The sequence below is a fragment of the Hippocampus comes genome, unplaced genomic scaffold, assembly GCF_001891065.2.
Source record: "Hippocampus comes isolate QL1 unplaced genomic scaffold, H_comes_QL1_v1.1 scaffold345, whole genome shotgun sequence".
In the NCBI taxonomy this organism is placed as follows: Eukaryota; Metazoa; Chordata; class Actinopteri; order Syngnathiformes; family Syngnathidae; genus Hippocampus; species Hippocampus comes.
The window spans coordinates 1,555,147-1,577,351 of record NW_017805538.1 but is presented as its reverse complement, the minus strand read 5'-3'; the positions used below and the strand labels follow the sequence as shown (position 1 = coordinate 1,577,351).

At 44.0% G+C, this 22,205-nt stretch overlaps 3 protein-coding genes across 12 annotated transcripts in view; 1 reads left to right on the top strand and 2 right to left on the bottom strand.

Annotated features, from left to right (window-relative positions):
- Positions 1 to 604: 604 nt before the first annotated feature.
- cdadc1 (cytidine and dCMP deaminase domain containing 1) lies at positions 605 to 6,011 on the top strand. 2 transcript variants are annotated; one of them, XM_019878418.1, is made up of 13 exons: positions 644 to 739; positions 979 to 1,169; positions 1,240 to 1,337; positions 1,407 to 1,584; positions 1,689 to 1,968; positions 2,064 to 2,270; positions 2,340 to 2,461; positions 3,609 to 3,658; positions 3,760 to 3,929; positions 3,995 to 4,184; positions 4,779 to 4,818; positions 4,895 to 5,207; positions 5,547 to 6,011. In XM_019878418.1, exons 2-12 carry the CDS (start codon positions 1,076 to 1,078, stop codon positions 4,993 to 4,995), a joined length of 1,530 nt encoding a protein of 509 aa, XP_019733977.1. In that variant the 5' UTR covers positions 644 to 739; positions 979 to 1,075; the 3' UTR covers positions 4,996 to 5,207; positions 5,547 to 6,011. The 2 variants fall into 2 exon arrangements, with proteins under 2 accessions (XP_019733978.1, XP_019733977.1); XM_019878419.1 differs by having other exon boundaries at positions 605 to 1,169; positions 2,064 to 2,204.
- On the bottom strand, positions 5,851 to 16,952 carry cab39l (calcium binding protein 39-like). Its single transcript, XM_019878420.1, has 9 exons — positions 16,721 to 16,952; positions 9,267 to 9,393; positions 9,005 to 9,169; positions 8,799 to 8,917; positions 8,529 to 8,697; positions 8,367 to 8,426; positions 8,217 to 8,282; positions 7,990 to 8,133; positions 5,851 to 7,087 (listed from the first exon to the last, which is right to left on the bottom strand). Exons 2-9 carry the CDS (start codon positions 9,366 to 9,368, stop codon positions 6,908 to 6,910), a joined length of 1,005 nt encoding a protein of 334 aa, XP_019733979.1. The 5' UTR covers positions 9,369 to 9,393; positions 16,721 to 16,952; the 3' UTR covers positions 5,851 to 6,907.
- A 1,030-nt stretch (positions 16,953 to 17,982) lies between these two features.
- The window catches only part of mcf2la (mcf.2 cell line derived transforming sequence-like a), a 60,003-nt gene continuing 55,780 nt past the window's right edge, over positions 17,983 to 22,205 (bottom strand). For 6 of the 9 annotated variants that reach the window (XM_019878417.1, XM_019878413.1, XM_019878416.1 and 3 more), the window contains 5 exons: positions 21,624 to 21,698; positions 20,828 to 20,937; positions 20,180 to 20,292; positions 20,004 to 20,107; positions 17,983 to 19,900 (listed from right to left, as the gene is read on the bottom strand). In XM_019878417.1, the coding sequence (XP_019733976.1) occupies positions 19,821 to 19,900; positions 20,004 to 20,107; positions 20,180 to 20,292; positions 20,828 to 20,937; positions 21,624 to 21,698 (482 nt within the window). In that variant the 3' untranslated portion in view covers positions 17,983 to 19,820. Of the gene's footprint in view, positions 19,901 to 20,003; positions 20,108 to 20,179; positions 20,293 to 20,827; positions 20,938 to 21,192; positions 21,262 to 21,623; positions 21,699 to 22,205 lie in introns of those variants that run through there. The other 3 variants (XM_019878412.1, XM_019878415.1, XR_002169255.1) reach the window with 3 other exon arrangements.

The window sequence follows — 22,205 nt, the reverse complement described above, 5'->3', positions numbered from 1 at the left end:
CCAATCGTCCACCATGGCGCCCTATCTTTGTAGTGTATTCAGTTAAATATAGGTTGACTGTGATTTTCCAGTTTTTATGTTCAACGCAAAATCCCAACTTCATTGCCATTGGCTCTGTAAATGCAAACTTAACTTCAGGGTAGAAATTAAACTGAGGTATAAAGAGGTTTAAATTTATTCTGACTTGAATTTAAACGAGGTATCAGGTTTGGTGCAACAGGATTTCAATTCAAATCGTAAATTAATCTTGTTTTGAAGTAAAACATTGTTGGTGCAATCCATCCGAAGTGTTGACAGATGATGTGAGCGAAGACATGAGTGCTTGGCGTTGTCAGGAGGATGCAGAAGCTAGACTGATCGAAAAGGATGACACGCTCTGGGGACCCCTAGCGGAACTAGCCGAAAGGGAACGAAACGCCATTATCTTCGGAGCACATTTTGTGACTGTAAGTGCGTGTGCGCGTTTATGCGCGCGCACGCGTGTTCGTGTGTCTGTGTGTCTGTGTCTGCGCGCGCGCGCGCACACACTGCAGCAGATTTTTTATTAGTGATGGGCGTTAACACGCCCACGTGATTACGTCATTCCTTATTTGCGGAAGTCACCCGGTGATCAAGAAACGTATCAGTGTTCTTGTGCAAACGCAGAAAGACCAAAAGCAGTACGTCGTGTTTAACGTCAGATACGAAAAGCCCTCTGTAAGAACGCTCGTCCTGGTCGCGGAGACCGAATTAAACGACGGTGAGCGCACGAAACGGCCATCGTACGTTCTTCCGACCTTTGCCTAGCAAAGTGTTGGACTGTCTAAGTTAGTGCTAGCAAGAAATACGGACCACAGATAGCAATTGAGTGAAACTCCGTTTCATGCATGAAACGTGACAGCAACGTGTTTGTAGACGCTTGGTTGGCACTCGGGTACTTTCGAGTGTTTATAACATTCTACAACTACGGGACCGCTACGCCTTTCGCTTTCCGTTGAGGTCGAGGAACCCGAGTGGGGAAGTCTGAGGGGACCGCCCGAGGCACTACTGGTCACGATAGGTACTCCGTGGCCGACTTCTGCGGTACGTTGATTGGATGGAAGAAAGCTGCAGAGAGAGTCCAGCCGAATCAGGCCAGGCATTGCCTCTCACAAGAGACTCCAGCAGTCAGACCATCAGCGTAGTGCAAGGTTGGGCTCGATTGCCAATCGACGAACTAAAAAGAGCAGCAATATGTATGATTGTGTTTTTATGGTGCAGGTCTTGGCCCCAGGTTCTCCAAGATCAACCTGTTTAGCTTGTTGAGTTTGTGGCTGGAGCTGTTCCCTCAAGAGCGACCAGAGGACAACAACAATCCGGTTGGTGTAAACATAGCAGCTGATCGTTCACATTTCAGTAGTAGTTTCGTCTGACCCGCGTTGTTCTAGATCCGCAGCGTGGGTCTCGTGGTGGTGCGGGAGAGTAAGGTGGTGGGGCTCCACTATAGTGGTCATGAGCTCCACGCGGGCCAAGCAGCCATAATCCAACACGCTGCCCGCTTGGCCGACTGTCAGCTGTACTTCTCTCGGCGACCATGTGCCACCTGCTTGAAGATGATCATCAATGGTGTGCAGAGCTGTCATTAGTTTGAGTAATTAATCAAGTGTCTTCAGGGTGTCGATCCCGCCGTGATTTAATGTTGACATCAATTCAGTGGATTGTGTTTGCAGCTGGAGTGAGTCAGATCTCCTTTTGGCCTGGAGACCCCGAGGTCAGCATGCTGAGATCCGGCCCCCACGCTCCTGCGGGCCAGATCTCCGAGGAAGCCACGCTAGACGCTGTGGCTACAGAGAAGCTCAAGTCCAACAGCCGCTCGCACATCTGCTTGCTACTGCAACCTCTGGCAACTGGCATGGTGCAGTTTGTTGGCGAGACGTCCAGAGAGTGTGATTTCATGGCGACGCTGACCGATGATGACCCCGGCCTGAACACAGAGGAAGTCTTCTGCAGGTGTTTGAACATGCCTTTTTTTTTTCTTTGCTGCCATTCAGTTCAGATAAAGCAGTCCACCTAGAATGACGAGAATGATTTGGGCTGTTCCTTAGTGAACAAGAGAAACACTTTGAAGATTTCTCCAAACGCTTCCTGATTGAGGACTGCCATCAGCACCGAGAGATTTTGAACCAAATGCATCTGGAGAACTTCTGCGTGGAGCCCTACTTTTCCAACCTCCGACACAACATGAGGCAGGTGGTGAAAGTTCTGGCTGCCGTGGTGGCTGGGGTGCCACAACAACACTGCGGATTTCACCGGTGAGACTTGCTCTGTAAACCGCCCTTGTATTATGAATTTTTTAAAGAATTTTGGTGTGTCTGCAACAGGGAACCTGCGGCCCCTGAGACATTACTCACCAGCTCGGCGTCGCCCCCTCATCATGAGGGAGTGTCCCAAGAAGTCGCCCGTCATTGCATCATCCAAGCCAGGCTACTTGCTTACAGAACAGGTCTGCTCAGAGTCGCTACAGCTCAACTCTTTGAGCGCCGTAGAAGTGAAATGCCATCAATTGGAATCGTAACGAGCGCAGTCGATGTCAAATTGCTGTCAACTACGTTTTTTTTTTTTTTGTAATGGGAATGGGTGAAGAAAAGTTCTGGCCAACTCTGGTTTCATAATTTAGCTCGGAAAGTAAAGAAAAAAAAAACTAACTATCGACAGTAAATGGCAACTTTGGATGTCCTTTAGATGAGCTCACCATACGTCACAATGTGTGAGCTCCTGAAACATGGCGGGCGGACCCTTGGAAATGAGATCGTTAAACGGCAGCTTCTGATTGTGCAAAGTGTCTGTCAATGTTTAAATCTACTGCAGAGTCACAAAGTGAAGAAACGATGACGGTGATTACTGTATTTGAATTTAGAAGGAGTAACATTGATGGGACGTATGCATGCACGCATGCTACTCACCACTATGATAAATAGTGTGCAAACAATCTGTAAAAAAAAAAAAATTGTCAAATGGTGTTACACTGGTGAAATTTCTAAATACATTATTCTGCCATCAAAAGCACATTTAATTGTTGGTATTTTCGGAAAAGGATTGTTCAGATGCGGTGACACTCAAGCAAAAATTATTAGCATCAAAGTCACTGTTGTGCATAAAATAGATATCTTTTCACAAAAGGGTTGGGTTTTTTCCCCCCAAAAATTGGTGATTTAGGTGAAACTGCTGATTACTAAAAAATGGAATAAGGTAGAAAGCACCTTTTTGTGTGATGAAAGAATGGAATTTCATCTTTCATTTGACAGTTTTCTGTTTACAAAATGCTGTAAATTGGCTGGCACTTGATAATTTTTTTTTTTTTTTTTTTTACGGCTGGCATTGAAAGAATTACGAATGCGTATGCATTTTTGAACATCTCGAAACAGGTATCTTATTATTTTTGTCAAATTTCCCCAAGGATTAAAGAAAATACAGCGCATTACTTTTCTCGCTTTTTAGAGATTTTTTTTTACTTGTTGAAATTCACACTTGATGGTGGGCAGGCACTTCAGGCACATTTTTAGACATAAAATTATATTTTCCATACTGTATCCCCTTTAATATTGTTTTCAAATTGTATCCTGGAACCTTTTTTCTATTTATCATTTCAGAGGACCCTAAAGTAGGTGTTGGCGCCGTTGTCTGGGCCAGCAGACGGTTGGTAAGTTCACTTCTTGTTTTTTTGCTGTCGTTTGGACTTTGCCACAGAATTGATCTCACAAGCATGTGCGGAAGAAAAAAGGTGTCCCTCTCCTGTCCCAGGCTGGCCTTAATGGACTCGGTCGTCTGTCCCTGGTGGGTTGTGGCTACAATGCTTACCCAGCGGGCTCGCAGTACGCCGAGTACCCACTCATGGATGACAAACAGGAGGACCGAAAGCGGCGCAAGTACCGCTACATTATCCACGCTGAGCAGAATGCCCTCACCTTCAGGTATCGACCAGGCGGCGGTCACGTTGCTCCGCTCGACAGCAGTTTGACGGCTCTGATGTTTCTAGGACTCGCGATATCAACCCGGAGGAAGCCGCCATGCTGTTTGTGACGAAGTGTCCATGTGACGAGTGCATCCCTCTGATTAGAAGTGCAGGCATCACGCACATTTACACCACCGACCACGACCGTGACAGGAACAAAGGAGACATTTCTTACCTCCGATTCAGCAACTTGAAGGGAATCCAAAAGTTCATCGTGAGCAAACTGATCTGTTTTCCTCCTTTTTTTAAAAAAATATCTTTTGTTTTTGCTGCGCCCTGGATAAGTCCAGAAGCTGAATACTGCCATTTGGCATACTCAGGATTCCCCTAACAGTTAAACATTTTCTGTATATGCCATAAAGGTATATGCCATAAATTGTCCGGTCCCTGTCTCGCTCTTGAATGCAGAGGAAAACATACATTTCTTAATATATTTGTTTTTAACCCACGGCCTTGACCTGCATGTTTCCTGTTCATTCATTTTTCATTTTGATTTACTCAAATCCACGAGCTGTTTTATTGGAAGTTATTTTTGCTTTTCATATTGTGTCGTTGCACAAGCAGTATATTTTTAATGCTGTTAATTGCTCCTGTTGGCAGTTTATTTTTTATTTTTTTCTCTCGGGTCTGCCCTTCTAGAACAGGAAGTCTTTGGTTGAGCAGATAGCTGACAGTTCCCCAAATGTGGGGCAATGTGTTCTTGCATCATCAATGTTCATTCAGCATTTTATGAAGAATTTTTAGGGCTTGAAAAAATGTTGAATTTGGATTGTATTTTATTTGTAAAGCAACTGTCTTGTTTCCACAGTGGCAAAGGGACCCTGTTGCATCTCCTTTGAACATCACCAGTAAGCGCCGTCTTGTAAAATGTCAATGATCTACTTGTAACCCGCCTAACGTCTAATATCGCATCTTGGCTTCCAGATGGTCACAGTAGCAAGCGCAACAGGGAAGAGACGCAGGAGAAGCACAGCATCAAGAAGCTCCGCGACAGCAGATCTAATAACTTGCCCCCCGTCAGCTGAGCGTCAGCCCCCCGAACAGTGGCACCGCATGTGCACATTGGAACTGAACTGGCAGCGTAAATCTTCCAAAGATTTGCGTGTACGCCACTTGGATCAGCATCGAGACACACGAAAACTGAGCTGACCACACTGACCTCATCGCTCAGCAGCAGTTTAGAGTACATTGAAGATACTGTATAACCCTAATGTGGGTTGTGGTTGTCATTATGTAAGTACAGTAATCCCTCGTTTATCATGGGGGTTACGTTCCAAAAAGAACCAGTGATAAGTGAAATCCGTGAAGTAGTGAACTTTATTTTTTTAACAGTTATTATACAATACTTAACTATATATACAACGAAATCAAAGACCAAAACCTGTTTTCACGCCCAATTACAAAAAAAAAACAAAAACGTTTTCAACAAATAACTACAATAGTTTTTGGAAATACTGTACTGTCGACACGCGGCGCCGCCGACACGTTGATTCAAAGGGTTAAAAGCGTTAAAAACTGCACTAAAAAAAATCCGTGAGACAGCGAAGCCCCGGAAAGTGAACCGCGTTAGAGCGAGGGATCACTGTATTGAGTTGTTTTAGATGTATGTGTGATTCCTAGTTAATGTCCAGGGTTATGTATTTTAATGGACTAATGATGGTTGTGATTTTTGTCATTCTGTTTGTAATAAATAGGATATGCACGAATGCGACATAGCGCCAACAGATGCAGCTTGATTCCACCGCTTTTAAATTCAGTCAAGAATTCCCAACTTCCACTTGGCTGATAAGAATGCTTTAATCACGAGGCTTTAGTCAGCCTGGTGTAACTTGAGGCTGCCTGCCTGCCTGCAAACCTTGTGACAAATGAAAGTACAGAGATTGAGTTTCCATCCTTATATTCATTCTCGGTATAGTACACAATGAAGCTAGCTGCATCTCGTACGAGATGAAAAGCTAGCAACGAGATCCAGAATGCGGACAAGACTTGGTCAAACATCCACAGGGAAATGAACGACTCATTAAAGCTTAAGTTTTGTGTGCGTGAGATGCAATTTGTCATTTTTAAACCAACTTTTGATGTTGTAAGATTTTGCACATTTTGGAGTCCTTGTGGGTTTCCACGGTTGCCACTCCACTGTAATCCCAAACTGTTGGCCAAAGCAGCTGCATACTGCCTAATCACATCAAAATTCCAGTCCAGAGCAGATTGCTTTGACAAGTATGCTTCCCCTTCAAAGATACAAGTAAACAAAATAGAAAAACACCGCAAACTAAAATGGCACTTCTGAATCTTCCACTCATCTGAATCGGACCCAAACAAAGCAAAGACCACTTGTCACTCAGTCTCTGCACCATAGTATAAATACACAGAACAGCATGAACACATTGATTAGCCCAGACAACCATTTATAAAATACAGAAAGTGCTATGAGGTGCAGTGAGAAGAATTAGTTGATAGCCCAATTACACGCCCTTCATTTCAAAATCAAGAGTCATCACTGTTGGCAACATCTGACGTTCATTCACAGGATCGTGCCCACGGGCTGTTAAAGCAGTGAAACGCATCCTTTACACGGGACATTTGTTTAGTTCAGTTTTGACTCCGTAACCAAACTTTGTATGACCAACTAAGTGTTGAGGGGTGAGACTAATATTGTGCAGCAATGCCATTCCTGGCATTTTAACTGCTGGTGTTGCCCACTCAGCCAATCAGATGCTGCCAACCAAATGAGTCGTGGCACTGCTACATACTAATCATTGAGAGAAAAAAAAACAATTACAAAAGGTGAGTGATTGAGAAACTATTCTTGCACACATTTTTTGTGAAGCAAAAAAAGAAAAATACAAATACCTTTTTTTTTTTGTTTAAATAGCTTGTTTTTTTCCTACAACTTCCTATTGATAAACAATTGAACTAGAGGGTGGAGGGGCTTCTCTAGGACGCTGGTTTCTTAAGATCCCTGATCTGTTTGATAAGGTAGGTTTTCTCGTCGTTGAACTGCTCATCGTCCGTGCGGTCCTTCTGGAAGTTGCTCAGGAAGTCAATCAACTTGGACTGGTTCTTGAGCAGAATGTCAACAATCGGCTGTGTCTTGTTGGGGTTGGCCACAAACACCTGCGGATGAGCATAGACGCACACCTTTTGAACGCAACTTTTCCCAAAGGAAAATGGTCCTGACATTAAAAAAAGACAAACTACATCATGCATGACGTCACGAGTAGTGACAGTATATTCCTCTGTTCCTCAAGCGGGCATCAAACGGGGAACTCGGCACAAACAGACTCGCATTCAAACATTCGAATTTAAGTACTTTACAATGAACAGCCTCATGTCTGACTCATTCAATCTGGTCTCTGTTTTACTTTGATGTGGTTATCTAGTGCATGTGGCTAGCGTGTCCGCCTCAGTTCTATGTGTATTTTGTCAACGTGAGACACAATTGACGACTACAGCTTGCATTTTGCATTTTATTGCCAATAATGTGCTTTGCCATTTACAACAAAGACGCCTCGCTGACATCCGAAATTACAGGTGGTCATTTAGCGCAGCAAAGTAGCAGCAGTGCCTCTAATATAACAAAAGCATGATCATCTATCCTGCGATTGGCTGGCAACCGGTTCAGGGTGTCCCCTGCCTACTGCCCTGAGACAGCTGGGATAGGCTCCAGCACGGCCTGCAACCGTTGTGAGAATAAGCGGATTAGAAAATGGATGGATGGATGGATGATCACCACGTCTGTGTCTTAGAACTGCTCTTTGTATCTTCCAGATGCCCCACGGCGCTGCGTTGGCTTTTACCAGTCAGCGTTGAAGAGACTTATATTCGTCTCTAGAGCTATCATACATGTGGTGTGTTGTGTGGGTCGTCTGGAGTACACCGCACACCATACGCGCAGTGTGCACGCACTTTTTCCTTATCTAGTGTGGGTTCCCTCACATTTTCAAGAATAAGATGTTGAAAATTGTTATATGTGTGCCCGGCTTCAGAGGACCACTTCTCCCTGAATAGATCCATACCTTGAAGACATGGAAGGCCTCAAACTGGATGTTGGCACTCTTGTCCCTTAGCAGGTTCATCATCATCTTGAGATTTTCCGGCTTGCTGATGTAGCGCGTCATCACCGTGAAGTTGTGTCGGTCTAGCAATAGCTCGCCCAAAAGCTGCAGGAGAGGCCAGCGCGTCACATAACGACCTGCAGCGGCCACGACGACTGGCTCGCGCCACCGACGGCTAGAATACCAACCTTGAGCGACTGCCTCTTGGTGACATAGTTCTCTGAGTGCAGAAGCTTCTCGTAGTCTGCAAACACCTGCGGCGACACAAAAGTTCAACGCAGGTCACATTTCGCGCCAAAACATTCTCCGCGGAAAGGGGCTGGCGCACAATCACTCACCGCATCGTAGTTCTGTTCGAGATACTCCGCTACAAGCACTTTATGCCTCGTCAGGAGATCCTGCGAGCAAAAACAAGACAACAAACGGACTTCGACTTTTGCTCTAAGTGAGCGACTCGACATGAATGCCAGTGAATTGACTTTAGGGAAGGCCTGGGGTACCTTGAAGGTGGCAAAGGCATCAGAGGCAATGTCGAAGGTGGACATCTCGACATAGCCGAAGAATCGATGGAAATGATCCGAATACAGAACCATCTTGGCAAGCGGCTCGTAGCGGATGCACTCCCTCAGCATGATCCCACAGTTGAGCGCCACCTGGGGTGCCTCGTACCTTGAAAACCAACGTGGACATGAGTCCCCGGAGGCCACTCAAGGAGGCCCGGGCTTTGTGTGGTTTGTGCGCGCGTAAGACAGAGAGTGAGAGCGACCGACCCTTTCAACAGGATAAAGAGAACCTCTTGATGGGAGCAAAAGTACTCCACGGTGGGGCTCCTGGTTCCAATCTGCCTCCTCAAGATGTTATTAAAGATCTGACAGACGTCCTTCTTGCCCTGGGAGCACATGAATCAAATCAGACTGAAGCGAGCATCGGGCTCTCGCTTTGTCGGCCGGGAGCCGTAGCCTGCATCTTTTCTCACCTCAAAGTCAATGACCTGCAGGTTTTCCACCAGCGTGATCAGCAGGCCGCTGTTGTAGAGCTCTTGGGCCAACTGGGCCACCGTCTCTGTGTGAGGCTCCTTATCGTTGCTCCCATATAGAATCTCTTTCATGGACACCAGACACTTGGACACCTCCTCAGATGCCTGCAGGATAGAGCAGGAGGAGGTGCTTGAATGGAACTTCAAGTGTGAGGGTGGAGCCACAGATTCACAAATGGCTGCCACACTGGCCTGCACCTACCTTGTCTGTTTTTTTGTCCTGTTTAACCAGCACGGCCAAGTTCTCCTTGAGGGTCTTGACGATCTCTACCGGGGTCTTGTGGGATTTACCAAAGAGAGGCATGATGTCCGCACACTCGCCTCAAGTGCTGGGGAAAAGCGGATAAAGCTTCCGATCAACGAAGGGCACGTTTTCAACTCGCACGAAACGCCATACATGGTGCCTGGAAATAAGAGTTGAATCCGTTCCGCGGTCACACTTGTAACTCAAAGCACTCATATCTCAAATCAACATTCTCCCTTGAAATAAATGGAAATGGTATCTGTTGTTCCCCCCCACGCCCTATATGGACATCTGAACAGTAGTCCGCTGTCTAAAAAAAAATAAATAAATAAAAACAAAAGGGCTACTGCATGGTCCATGTTTTGTTCTTCAGTAGGCCATGGGCTAAATATAGCCACCACCATCTGGGGTGGGGGTGAAAATTTTACACAAGAACCTTCTAAAGAACATACTTTTTTCAGTCGCAAATGACATTAGCGAGTACCGCTCTGCTCAAGTATTAGTTGTAATAGAAAAGTAAATACAGTACAAATATGTAGCCTCGAAGGTACATATTTGCCTACAAACGATACAACTTGTAAGGGTCCAAATATGTACCATGTTTAAGGGGTACAATAGGTGTATCCTTGAGGGTTCGGTTTGGATGGCTATCTTGATGTCGCTGCTCCTCGCAGAGGATAAAGATTACAGTATATTACTTTTAGTAATATTGCATTGAGTGTGTTTTGCTGCACCAGTTGTGTTTGAATTTCAGTCACTTAAAATATGTATTATGTGTTAGCGTTAGCATTAAGCTATCGGACTAGAGTTAAGTCAAGCAGTAAATTTCATTTGCGAGTGATATGAAATCATTTGAAGCCTCGTTAAATTTGAATAATTGTTTGGAAAAAAAAAAGCAACATCATCTTGCTCATGACAGCTGGCATTTCAAAAACTAAATCACTCGTGTTTTGGGGCATCACATAATTTATTTGAATATGCTGAAAATGGTTATTTTCACAAATATTTTTGGTTTTCATTTGTTTTGTTTCTGGGCTCACCACAGCAGCAGATTCTGCATGGTGGGAAATTGCGGACCGGTGTTTGCAAATAATCACGTGTGTTGGAATATTCCCCGCTCTCCTTCCACCTTGATAGTGTGGGCCAAAAAATGTTCAGGAGCCTGCTAGAGACCGGCTTTTTTTTCTTCATTAATGGTTCTACCTCACTTACCAAAGCTGCACATTCAGAAAGAAAAGACAATTTACATTCATTAAGTTGAGGAGAGACTCATTTCATTCAGTGGACTCATCGATTGCTGTAAGCCGCACAGAGACGTGGGAGCGTCGAGTCAAGAATGGGAATCTGGAGAGCCGAGAGAAGCATTTTAAAACAGTACACATGAGCTACGATAGTTAACGCTGCAAAACTGTGTCCCGTGCCTCCACGTCACGTCTCGACGAAGGTAGGCCGTGATTTCCTTTACACAAACCCACACACTCTTGTGTCTACTTTATTTTTCGGTTTCGTTCATCTGATGGCTGTTGCTCATCAGTGCATGCGCGTGAAAGTGCATGCGTATGCGCGCGTGTGCAGTGACGGGTCGATCGCGCGAGAAAGGTTGATCGAAAAGTAGGTCTTCAGTCAAAAAAGGTTGCGCGCTCCTGGTCTAGTCGATGTCGTGCTCTGAACATCATTGTGGAATAGTTTAAGTCGTGTGCCTTCTTGTGCCACACGACCATGGATTTTGACACGGCGTTCCAATCATGACCTTTAAATGTTGTTTGCTGGGGCTGGTGCTAACTGAGGAAGCATCTTGTGTGATGTCACGCATGAGGATAGATTGAACAGACCTCAAAAGTTTTATTTTAGAGGCATGTTTTCTTCCCAGAACATTTTCCGCAAACCAATCAGCCAGTCCCAGTTTCCACAGAGTAGTTTAGCGTGGGTCTTCTGACCTTCCATTGCTAAAGCCACTTAAGACTGAACCACTTCCGTTTGCGCGGTGACGAACTGCAACATCAGCCAAAAAGATAAGAGTCAAAGCTAACTCGGCCCTCTGTATGCCGGTTGTCAGGGCGACTGCACATTCCTTCAGCACCTGAGAGATACATTCCAGAACCCACTGAGCAACGAGCTGAGCTTCTGACACACGGCTGCCTTCACAGAAGAGGTCATCATGTAAGCTTGTTAGACTGACATTCCAGCCTCAATGTGTCGGACTGGTCAAGATGTAACGCGTGCCGTTCATGTGGGGAGAAGAGACATGCTGCACACACAAAAGCACTTGGACGTCAAAAGCACTAAAACAGAATCAGTGTGCATTGCATCTGTGTGTTGGCCATGTATGCAACAGTACTTCTCAACATAGTCACGATTCACCTGTTTGCAGTTATTTGGGCACCAAGCCTATATTGTTTATGGAAAAACTAACTATTTGCAGTTTGGTGCCCAGGCAAAAATTCGAACACAAAGGTTTTGTCTTTGGAACCATCTTGTGGCAACTTTGTGACAGCCCAACCCGTGAACAAGGACACACTTCAGATGGAATTCTTGCTTATGGTCCATCGGTCTTAAACTTGAAAGTGTTGGTCAACGTGATCTCCGATCGTGACTGGTCTCTTTGACACAATTATTGAACTAGCCCAACAACCCAAAATGCCAAAGTCACCTTAACTCTTCTGTAAAACTTTGCATAAAAGACAGTGAGAGCTGGAGGGGGATGCGTTGTTACACAAGCGGGGCATGCAAATTGACGGTTCATTTTGTGAATTAAATTGTTGAACATTTAAAATGCTTTTTTTCAGGATTGTGTTTACAGAAAGTACCGGTATATGTTTTGAGAAAATAAAGACATTCCCCAAGAGGAAGCATTTACCGTATTCTCACGGTTTTTTTTTTTTTCGGTATTTCTGGGGAAGTTAATGCCATTAAAAAAAAATTGCAGGAAAAAAATGTTTCAAAGCAAGTTTGGTATCAGCACAGATGAGGCAGATCCCAGAAGGGAGAAAAAAATGTTTATTTTCAACACTGTATTTTTCATTTGCTTTTCTTATTTAAGAAGCAATTAAAAAAAAACAAATTGGATTTTTGTTGGGAAAAAAACCCATCTGATCCACCTGGTCACCAAAAGCCACACAAAGGAAACCACCAAAGAGTAGACTTGTACAAAGCTTCTTCTTTGGTTTCTCTCTGTCTTCTTTTCTACTTGGGAAATCAGACCAAGTATTACGCAATGGACCTCATCTGGTCACGAGTGGGGAAGCTGCTATGTGTAACTGAAATGAGCCCACATATCTGAAACATTTAGCCCAGGGGTGGGCATTTCATCAGTACTGACAGAAGGACTGTCAATCTGTCGCTGACAAGCACCCATTGTGCAGGCGATTTACAAACGGCGGAAAACGCAAGTACCGACGGACCTCTTGGTCCATTTACCGACTAACCGATAGACCGGTGAAATTTACAGACGGAAGCACGGTTAAAATAACACGACGGATTGACGACTACAGTCTGGTTCGAGTTGAAAAAAAAAAAAAAAAAAAGATTGACTGATGAGGACGGACAGATACCCAGGAAGCTGACGGATGACGAACGACGGACCGGCAAACTCCTGTAAAATGCCCACCTCTGCATTTGGACATACATAAGGCACGTGCAGTCAATATGGACCGGTCATATGTGAAGATTCAAGCATGCACAAACAGAATTGGGCTGCCGTCTCAAATTAATAGAGAGCGTCAGTTCAGGCACCTCAGCACTATGGCAGCCAGTATTTGATGACACCTCACTTGAGATAGACATTAGTCTAAGCGCAGTGCACCAAATGAGCATGTACAAGTGAACACAATTTAAAAAAAAACATCAGCAATAATAAGAAAGAAAAGAGAAGCTTTGTGCCCTTAGAGCAGTCTGCAAGGCAAGCTTTTCTTGAAACGTTGCGGCAGATTTGGGGCAAAACCGTGACACAATGAAGGCTTGTAGTGGAGTTACTTTTCTAAACAACACACTATTGTACTGTGCCTGCACCATACAGTCACTTCATCGACATATTTTTAGTTTGAGGCAGGTATGTGTGAATGGTGACGAAGGGACTGTTCACTCAAGAGAAGGACTGATGCGGCAGTGGGTGTTGCCAATGCAAACTCACGCAAGCCAGGAGCACAGGAGAAGTGGTCGTTTGTTTCACAAAATATGTCAAAGCAGGCTCCTCCGTGCTTATGCAAGACCTCTCAAAATCGCTCAGTTCCTGAGCAATGCTGGAGTGTCATCGAGCAAGTCAAAGCTCCCACTATTTGAACATCTCTCTGCAGAGTCAAGACACCGGGACTTCAACCCTTGAGGCTGGATTAATATCGCATGACAAGTCGTATTTGTCGCTGTCAAGTTTCTCGATTGGGATATGCGCCATAGCAGCGGAATGAGAAAAAAACCCCAGATTGGATCAGATCTCCTTAGATTGGAAGCAGGTCTCTTCCAAATGTGGATGAACATCCACTAGACTAGGAGAAAACATATCAGATAAATCCCAAAGCGATTGCAGCGTAAACATACAGATCACATATAACTAGTCAATGCCGGCCTCACATTTTTTTAAAAATACACTTATAGATGACGTATACACCCAACCTCTTCTGCTCAAACAATGCAAATAAACACATTATGTCACATAGATGTATTTGCATCATTAGATAAGCAAAATCATGCATTGGAGTAAATCTGTGAGGAGAAAGAGACTGAGACTAACGAGGGTGTGCTGGAGCCTATCCCAGCTGTCATGGGTTGTGCGACACCTCATACCTCATGATCTTAAAATGTTGTAGATCTTAAAATGTTGTAAATTGCGGCACTACCACAGTAAATAATAACAACACAACCTCATTTCTGATGAACACTTAGGATTATTACACTGTTGTATTTTAATATTAGCCATGATGGTGGTACTTGGAAAGCAAAGGGGTTTTTTTTTGTTTTTTTAGTAATGCTGAGTGTAAAAACTTTGAGAATGACTGGTTGATCACGATGGGTCGGTTCCAAGAATAATAAATGAGCACAGCCAAGTTCAAAAGTTTTTTGATGTTCCCACGCACATATCAATACGTGCGTTTAAGTTCTTCCAGGTCCGTTTGGCGATTGTAGATTCTCATCCACGGTTGAGTGAGAGATGACACTACTCAGAGAAAGGAGAGAATCATGGACGTGGACTTGGAATCCTCCTTGCGGTCAAGACATGTACATGAAGTACATGAAGCGCATATAAAAAAAGCAAACCTTGCAAAAAAAAAAGTTTGTGTTATCTCGCAATCTTTGCGAGGAAACGCAAAGTTGTTTTTTCTTCCATGTCACCTTAGAGCAGGGGTTGTCAACCCAAAATGTTGAAAGAGCTATATTGGACCAAAATAAACAAAAAACAAATATGTCTGGAGATGCAAAAGATAAAAAGCCTTATAATGAAGGCAACACATGCTGTATGTATCTATATGAGCTATATTAGCCTGCTATCAACATGACTAAGTTTGCAACAAATACACAACAAGCATTCATGATTAAAAGTCCACCCCCGCAGTTCATCCCGTAGAGGAGGGGTGCCCAAACTTTTTTGACGGAAGATGTACTTTTCTGACAACCAACCTCCCGCGATCGACCAGTTACCGCACACGCGCACATTCGCACACACTTATGCACGCATGCCGTAATGAGCAACAGCCATAACGGCCGCTAAGATGAACAAGGCATGAAACGCATCTTTGCAGCGTGTTAACTAGCGTAGCTCACGTGTACCATTTAAAAATGCTTTCTCTGTTCTCCAGATTCCCATTCTTTGCCAGCACCCTTGGTGAATTGTGCATGAAAGGCTGTTTTTGTTTTTTAAACAAGAGCCACCTGCCTGGCATCCAGTCCTGCTAATAGAAACGTGTGTCGCAGGCTATGACACAAATATTCGTTGACGCAATGTTGACATTTAATATTTATTGGACACATTTTTACAGCATCGGAAAATGTGAATGTTTGTGTCATGTTTGTCCTCTGACAGAAACCATATTAAAACAAAAAAATATATTTCCCTCCCATCTTTTTCCATTTTCAAACATTTTTGAAAAAGCTCTAGGGAGCCACTGGGGGGCGCTAAAGAGCCGCATGCGGCTCAAGAGCCACGTGTTACCGACCCCCGCCTTAGAGGCTCCGTAATAACGCGATGCATAAGAGCGAAAGTAGGCTTCAAAATCGTTAAGTACAGGACAAAGCTGAGCGTTGCTCAATGTAGGCATTCACTGCCCAACTGTTTATAAACAGCGCGAGGCTAACAGGCTAGCGGCTAATCTCTACTGCTATATTGGCGATGTAAAAATTATATTAATATAGCAGTTCATAACGACAGATAACTACTATGATAAACTAAAACATGTTTTTATGTTTATTATTAGAAATATATGCTTTAAACGGGGTGGCATATCTTGGTGGGCAGGCACAGACTCTAATGGCCCACCCATGGCGACCGGTGTGTATACACCTCCATATCCATACACACATACATAAATATGCCTTTCTTCCAAAGTCAGCAGGCACCGGCCCCAGATCCCAGACTCACAAACTATATAAGCGGTAATAAAGAATTGATGGATCAATACTTAAGATAATATAATCATGCAGAAATGTAATGTCAACAATTTCAATGGAGCAGTTCTTAACTGTTTCAACGAATGTCCTAAATAAAAATGGGGTTAATAACATCAAGAATATAAACTCTTAAGAACAGCGGTATTAGTGCACACTGCTAAGTAATAGGCTTCACTCGATCTGCTTTCTCACAATTGATTATTGCGAACGATTGTAATCAGAGGAAGGGTAGTTGTTCACACAGGTGCCTTTGACACACCTTGCCTGGGCTCAACTCCCCGCAAATGCCCCATTCATAGTCGCCCTGTGACAGCTGATCCCTCTATTCCCTGTTGCGCAGTCAATAAATTGACGGCAAAATAGCATCTTCCGGGTTTTAAATTGAAAATAACCGGAATCTGCTTTGTTATCATGGTGCTTAACCTCACACCTGACGTCTGAAGTAACAGTAGGGTTGAAAAGGAGCCAAAGAAAATAAACAGCCGTCGCATTTAAACTAAGATTGGTGTCAATACACCGACGGCGTGTCAATCGGTAATTGTTTATGAGACATTTGGGAAACAGACCGCACATGGACACTGCCAGACAGTGTGATTTGACAAGGCTACACCCCTCTCGCCCTGCGGCTGAAGTCGCTTTTTGTCGGACGGATTTCCAAAGCGAATCACAGTTGTCTCCATTGTACCACAAACAGCTGCTGGAAATGAAAGGTCCACATTCACGAGCTGACCCCGAATGACTTTACACAAAACGACCAGGGGCAATAAAACATACCAACTGCGATTACAAGCAACGAACCTGTAATGGATACTTACGGTGAGAAGATTCTATCTTTGAGCGTCGACACGCTTCTGTCCCGCTTTACAGCCGTCCTGATGAACTTCGGTTTTCACGCCAGGGCTGTTAGTCCACTGGGCCGCCAGCTAAAAAGTGTGCGAAACAATTTAAAATGTGAGTAATTTGTTAGGAAGGCAGTGCAGAATTCCATCTGGTTACGCTCCAGCCTTTTGTCGAGCTAGGAAGGGCAAACTACGCGACTTCCGGTGTCAACCGGTTGAAAGGTTTCATATAAAAGCGAATTTTCAGTCCAAACGCCAACCTTTTACCTAAGGACTGGAAGAGCGAGAACAAATTCGAAGCCATATGAAACCAAAATATGTTCTGAGCCAATAGTAATATGGAGTATGATTTGACAATACTGTCGTACAATTTACTTAAAACTGTGGTTGCGCGTCACTTCTGGTTAGATTTCAGATGGCAGCTGTGCCTTCCAACAGCACTAGGTGTCGCGCACTCTATCTCACAGTAAACCGTTTCTAGTGTCGTGCCTATTTTATTGTCCTGATTAGTAATGATACATGGGAAATGCAATGTAAAAGGGATTGAGATTTTTTTTTTTTGCAAGATTTCTTAATTCGTATCGTTCGTGCGCATTTTTCATACGCTACCAAGATGTTTAGGTTACCCAAAACTAGTTTTAACGCAGTCAAAACTTGCATCTTTACATAACCGATAAACGTTTTTTGGCATCAAGAAATCAAATCACATGGCGAAAGATACATTTCAGACGCACTTTCGAATATAAGACATTCTCAGAAGAAATAATGCTGCAAATTATAGAAAACGTGCTCTATCTTGGTGCATTAGTAACATACGAATATTTACATGAAGAATTGAACCCAATGAAGTTACATAAATCGTGTATGTTTCATTGAACATGACCTGATCAAAACAAATAATTTAAATAAATTCCAACCACAGGCCTGGCTGTGTCAAGAAAGGGGCAAAACACACTGAAAACCCATGACATTCACATTCCTGTGACTCTTCTCACAAAGGTCCGGTTCATTGCTGCCTTCTTGTTTTTGAAACAAAAAAAACTTCCGGAAATCTGCCTTCAAGCTCGTTGGTGCCGATTTCAGTGCTTCTGCCGTGTTTTGATTGGCTACTCTAAAAGGGTCGATTTATGGTTTTTATGAGTCGATATCAGGCTATGAAAGGGAAAATTAAATGGATGGATGGATGAGTGTGGTTAACAGGCATTAATGGCTTTTCTCCAGTAACAAAGTAAAAGAAGTAAAGGAAACCATCTGAGTTTATTAAAGCTGCTTTTGATTTTACATACAATACAGACTTACATATTTACAAATATACAGATATAATAGCTTCATATCAATACCATAATCAGTAGATATACAGTACGAAAATAAAGACTGTGGTTGCTGTAATGTGCAGTGTAAAAAGAAAGTACAAAATATAAACAAAATCTCTCTCCAGCCTGCGTGTTGACAGTACAAATAATTGTGTGACCGTGATCAAACACTAATGACGTGTGCCTGCGTCAGCTTTCATATGAGGGCAGAAAATAAACACTCCAAATACACAACAATGACTGCTAAAATGTTTTCTGGGGGAGAGACTAACAAAAAATATTCTCTTCATGACTAGCAAGCTGTAGAGAATTAGGTGAGGTATTTGACAGAATACAGTACAAGACTGACATTTCTCTATTAGAATGAGCAAAACACAGTCACAGACACAGTTTGAGATTTGCTGTGCATTTCCACAGGGACAACATGCATTCTGTGCTGGACAATTACGTTGGACTGAGGAAAAAAAATAGCTTCATATGTTTTTCAACAAAAACAGCAAGGATTATTCAGAGCGCTGATAAATGTCACATTGAATTGTCACAAGAAAATAAACCTGGTTCCAAGAAATGAACAGGCGGTGCTAATTTTACTACATTGGTGAGCTGCAATGGATTTAGGCACGTCACATAACATGAATGGTCAACAACCATGTGAGGACAGTAAAAATAGAGGGTTGTAAAAAATGGTTGACCTTATAAAACAAGGTAAGAGGCATGAATCATTGTCGATGGTAGCAAAGGTTCCTTATGTTTCTCACGGCGCTTGCCGAAAGGTGAGGTGCATCATAACCAGCTTCTTCGGACCCATGTTAGTGCCGTTCTTGATGTGACTCTCAAACATAAATTAATATTTTGTTGGCACCTGTCCGTCAGCTAGCATATGCCAGGACTGTATAGTCAAGAAAGTAGATGGTTGGGAGGCAGATGGAACAAACAAGCTGAGCTGGTCTTGGTCTAGTTGCTTGGAGAGAAGTGACTACCGTCACATGCCATAGTTGGGCTGGGAGCAGCACAATGGGACAAAGCCTGTTTTTATGTATTGCCTGTTTGTAAGGGCAAACCGGAAATAGATAAGCAAAATCTGAAACAATTTCTTGAGTGTACTATGCATTTCAACATGGTGTTTTGGGTCTGTGACGCAAGCATGTACAATTTGTTCAGAAAAACATATTTGCGTGTAGATGTGCAGGAATGTGCACACTAAAGATTTAAATCCAAGTGGAGCTGGAATGTAGTCACACCTGCCGGCCCCGTGTTGCCTCAGAGGTTAATCCGGAGCAGCTGGGAGGCGAGCCCGGGGAGCGCTCTCAAAGGAACAAGGTCCGCATCCTCTCGGATTACTGGGTGGAAGGTAAAGAGGGGTCTGACCACCAGGTGGTGCTGATGAGTCCAGCAGTGTGGCATTCAATATTCATGGCAACAGCTGCAAATCTCAGAGAAGCCGATTCGGATTTACGTTTTGAGGACTCTTTATGCCCTTGAGCTGCAGGGCAGCATATGCTGGTAGCAGCTCGTTGCCAGTGGTCACAATGTTGATCAACACGGGACACTAAATGCCACTTCTGAACTGTGTTCGCTGTGACTCACTGCCAGTGGTACACCCCAAAAAAAAACTCTCATGCAGACATTCTTGAGACGTGTCCACATTAATGCTACATAGGCGAACACATAGAGACTGTCAGTAGCACGTAACACTCAGCTGAAACACTGGTGACGATGGCTGATGTCGCAACACTTGGTTTTCTGTGGTGCTGGTGGATAGGTCAGGGTTTGATGTCTGAGAAGCTGGTGTAGGTTTCACTGCAGCTGGAGGAAGTGCTAAGGTTTCCAGAGACACTGTCATCTGCGGGACAAATTACTCTTGAACTCAGAATGCAATGGTCTGGACGAAAAGAAACATTCTCACAATTCAATGCACAGCGTGTGAAATGATGACTTAGCCTGACCTGAGCTGCTGAGTGACTGAGATGACTTGGACTCAGCGATTAAGCCAAGTAGGTTTGCATGTGCCATCCAGCCCTCCTTGCTGCTGCGAAGGTTCCTCACAAACCTGCATCACAACACATTTGCTGTGGAGGTGCGAAAAATACACTCTACTCTGCTAGCATAACAAGACTTTTACCACTGGCCCTCCTCTCCCTCTCTGATGAGCTGCACCACATCTCCGCTCTTGACTGGCAGCTCCTGAGGTCCCGCATTCTCGGAGTCTGCTACCACTGTGTATCTCCCTGGAATCTAAAAGCCAAACCACTTTGAGTATCACTTGACCTACAAAGCTAATTAGCAGGTACTTGTCCACCTAATACAGTGGGATCTCTACATTAGAACACCCCTGGGGTCATACAATTTGTAGTACAGTACAACCAAAATATTCCAGGAAAACAGAGAATATAATGCTACTAGAATAGAATGAAATAGAACAGGAACTTCATTCATCTGACATGAGTAAGTGACCGCAATTGAACTTTGACAGGGCTAATGCTGGTGTCGGATATCCTCCCTCATCACTGCTTTCATCTCATGTTGTAAAAGTTAAGCAGTGGAAAAACTGTACTTACACACCCCTGTTTGAATGCCAGATTTTTGTGACAGACAAACACGCACGCACGCACGCGCTCGCGCACACACACACACACACACACACACACACACACACACACACACACACACACACACACAAATCCATACAAATGTACTGTCGACCAGTGTCCCCACAATGATTTTGTTCATCCTGAAAGTGCCATAGGACAATTGTTTTTGCATCTCTCACCAGCTTCTGTACTGCATCATACTCAGTGTCAGAGTTCAATGGCTCCTCGCCACTGGAGTAGCCATCATTCTCCTCAGAGGCATCCACTGAGAGCGACACTTTGGTCAAGCCTGTAAGAAGACAACATGAGCTTGAGAGGAGTGTATTAGGAAAAAAAAAAGGCAAATTGAAAGAATTGACAGAATGCCACACAGGAATGAGATGTGTGTGGAGCATTTGTTAGAAGCCAACAGTATGCCTTTTGAAACAAGAGCCCAAAATACAATCCACACTAGACCTCTGAATTTGGGCCACATTTTTACTGAGCAAACTCAAACAACGAGCACAGCAAATCACAGCAAAAGCCCACGAAGGCTGCTCTGTACCTCGCCGCTTGCTCTGTAACAGACTAGAGGCGCTCGCCCATTTGACTTTGCTTAGACTGATGTGAGAGGCTGGACAAAGACAAAGAGCCAGCAATAATTAAAAGAGACATTTTCCATGGAAAAGGAACAAACTCCACAAATTGCAAAAGACTCATGACCGGATGAGGATGTTGATGATGATGATTACAACCTGTGGATAATAGCAGCTATAAGTTACACACATGACAATGTCAATTATAAGGAGAAGGATCAGCTCCTCTAATAATGGACGGATATCCGTTCACACATCCCAGCAAGTCACTGGGCTTATCAACGGAACACAAGACGATGACAACATACCAAGCAAGAGAAGCCTGGGATGTTTAAAGCTTGGAAAGACAGATGACAAATGGCAGACTGACACCCTGTTGAATAATGAGACAACATTATACCTTTGAACCCAAATGGAGTCGGGTCGCTCTTGACCAAGTGGCGCTTGGCACTGTGCTCTGGGCTCATGCCCGAGCCTGGCCACACAGGTAAGGAGAGTAAAAACAAGGAGGGAAAAGAAGAATGAGGTGCAGACAGATAAACACAAAGAAGAATCAAACACTTTCCTCTTGTTTGGCCGCGTGGACTCATGCAATTCTGCATTAAGGCCACGAGGAGGCGGTGTCCACATAGGAGCAAGGCATGACTGAGAAAGTACTCTTCCAAAAGAGGTCATGCGTCTTTTCGTGTTTCCCACCTTCTTCCAACACACCCGATTCAAATGATCAGGAATTATCAGGCTCCTGCGGAGCTTGCCGTTTGTTGCGTTTGCTTTCTAGAAAACGCTGTTCAATCAATCTATTTTAAGTCAATAACCGTGAAGAATGCAGGGTGCGACTGACTGTATCGCACACGTAGAAAACGGGGCCCATCATTCTGCTGCTCAGCGTGCCTTTCAAATGCGCACGAAATCTGCTAATAAGACTTAGCTGGAATTTAGTGAGTATATCATGGCTCAGACTTTACAGACCCGGCTCTTCACA

What these genes read in the sequence shown, in the direction of transcription:
- cab39l (XM_019878420.1), bottom strand. Translation starts at nt 9,368, where the DNA reads ATGCCTCTCTTTGGTAAATCCCACAAGACCCCGGTAGAGATCGTCAAG. An exon ending in ATGCCTTTGCCACCTTCAAG is followed by an intron (nt 8,427 to 8,528) that starts GTACCCCAGGCC and finishes TTTTGCTCGCAG; the next exon opens with GATCTCCTGACGAGGCATAA. An exon ending in TCGAACAGAACTACGATGCG is followed by an intron (nt 8,283 to 8,366) that starts GTGAGTGATTGT and finishes GTGTCGCCGCAG; the next exon opens with GTGTTTGCAGACTACGAGAA.
- cdadc1 (XM_019878418.1), top strand. Translation starts at nt 1,076, where the DNA reads ATGGAAGAAAGCTGCAGAGAGAGTCCAGCCGAATCAGGCCAGGCATTG. An exon ending in GACCATCAGCGTAGTGCAAG is followed by an intron (nt 1,170 to 1,239) that starts GTTGGGCTCGAT and finishes TTTATGGTGCAG; the next exon opens with GTCTTGGCCCCAGGTTCTCC. An exon ending in CAACACTGCGGATTTCACCG is followed by an intron (nt 2,271 to 2,339) that starts GTGAGACTTGCT and finishes TGTCTGCAACAG; the next exon opens with GGAACCTGCGGCCCCTGAGA.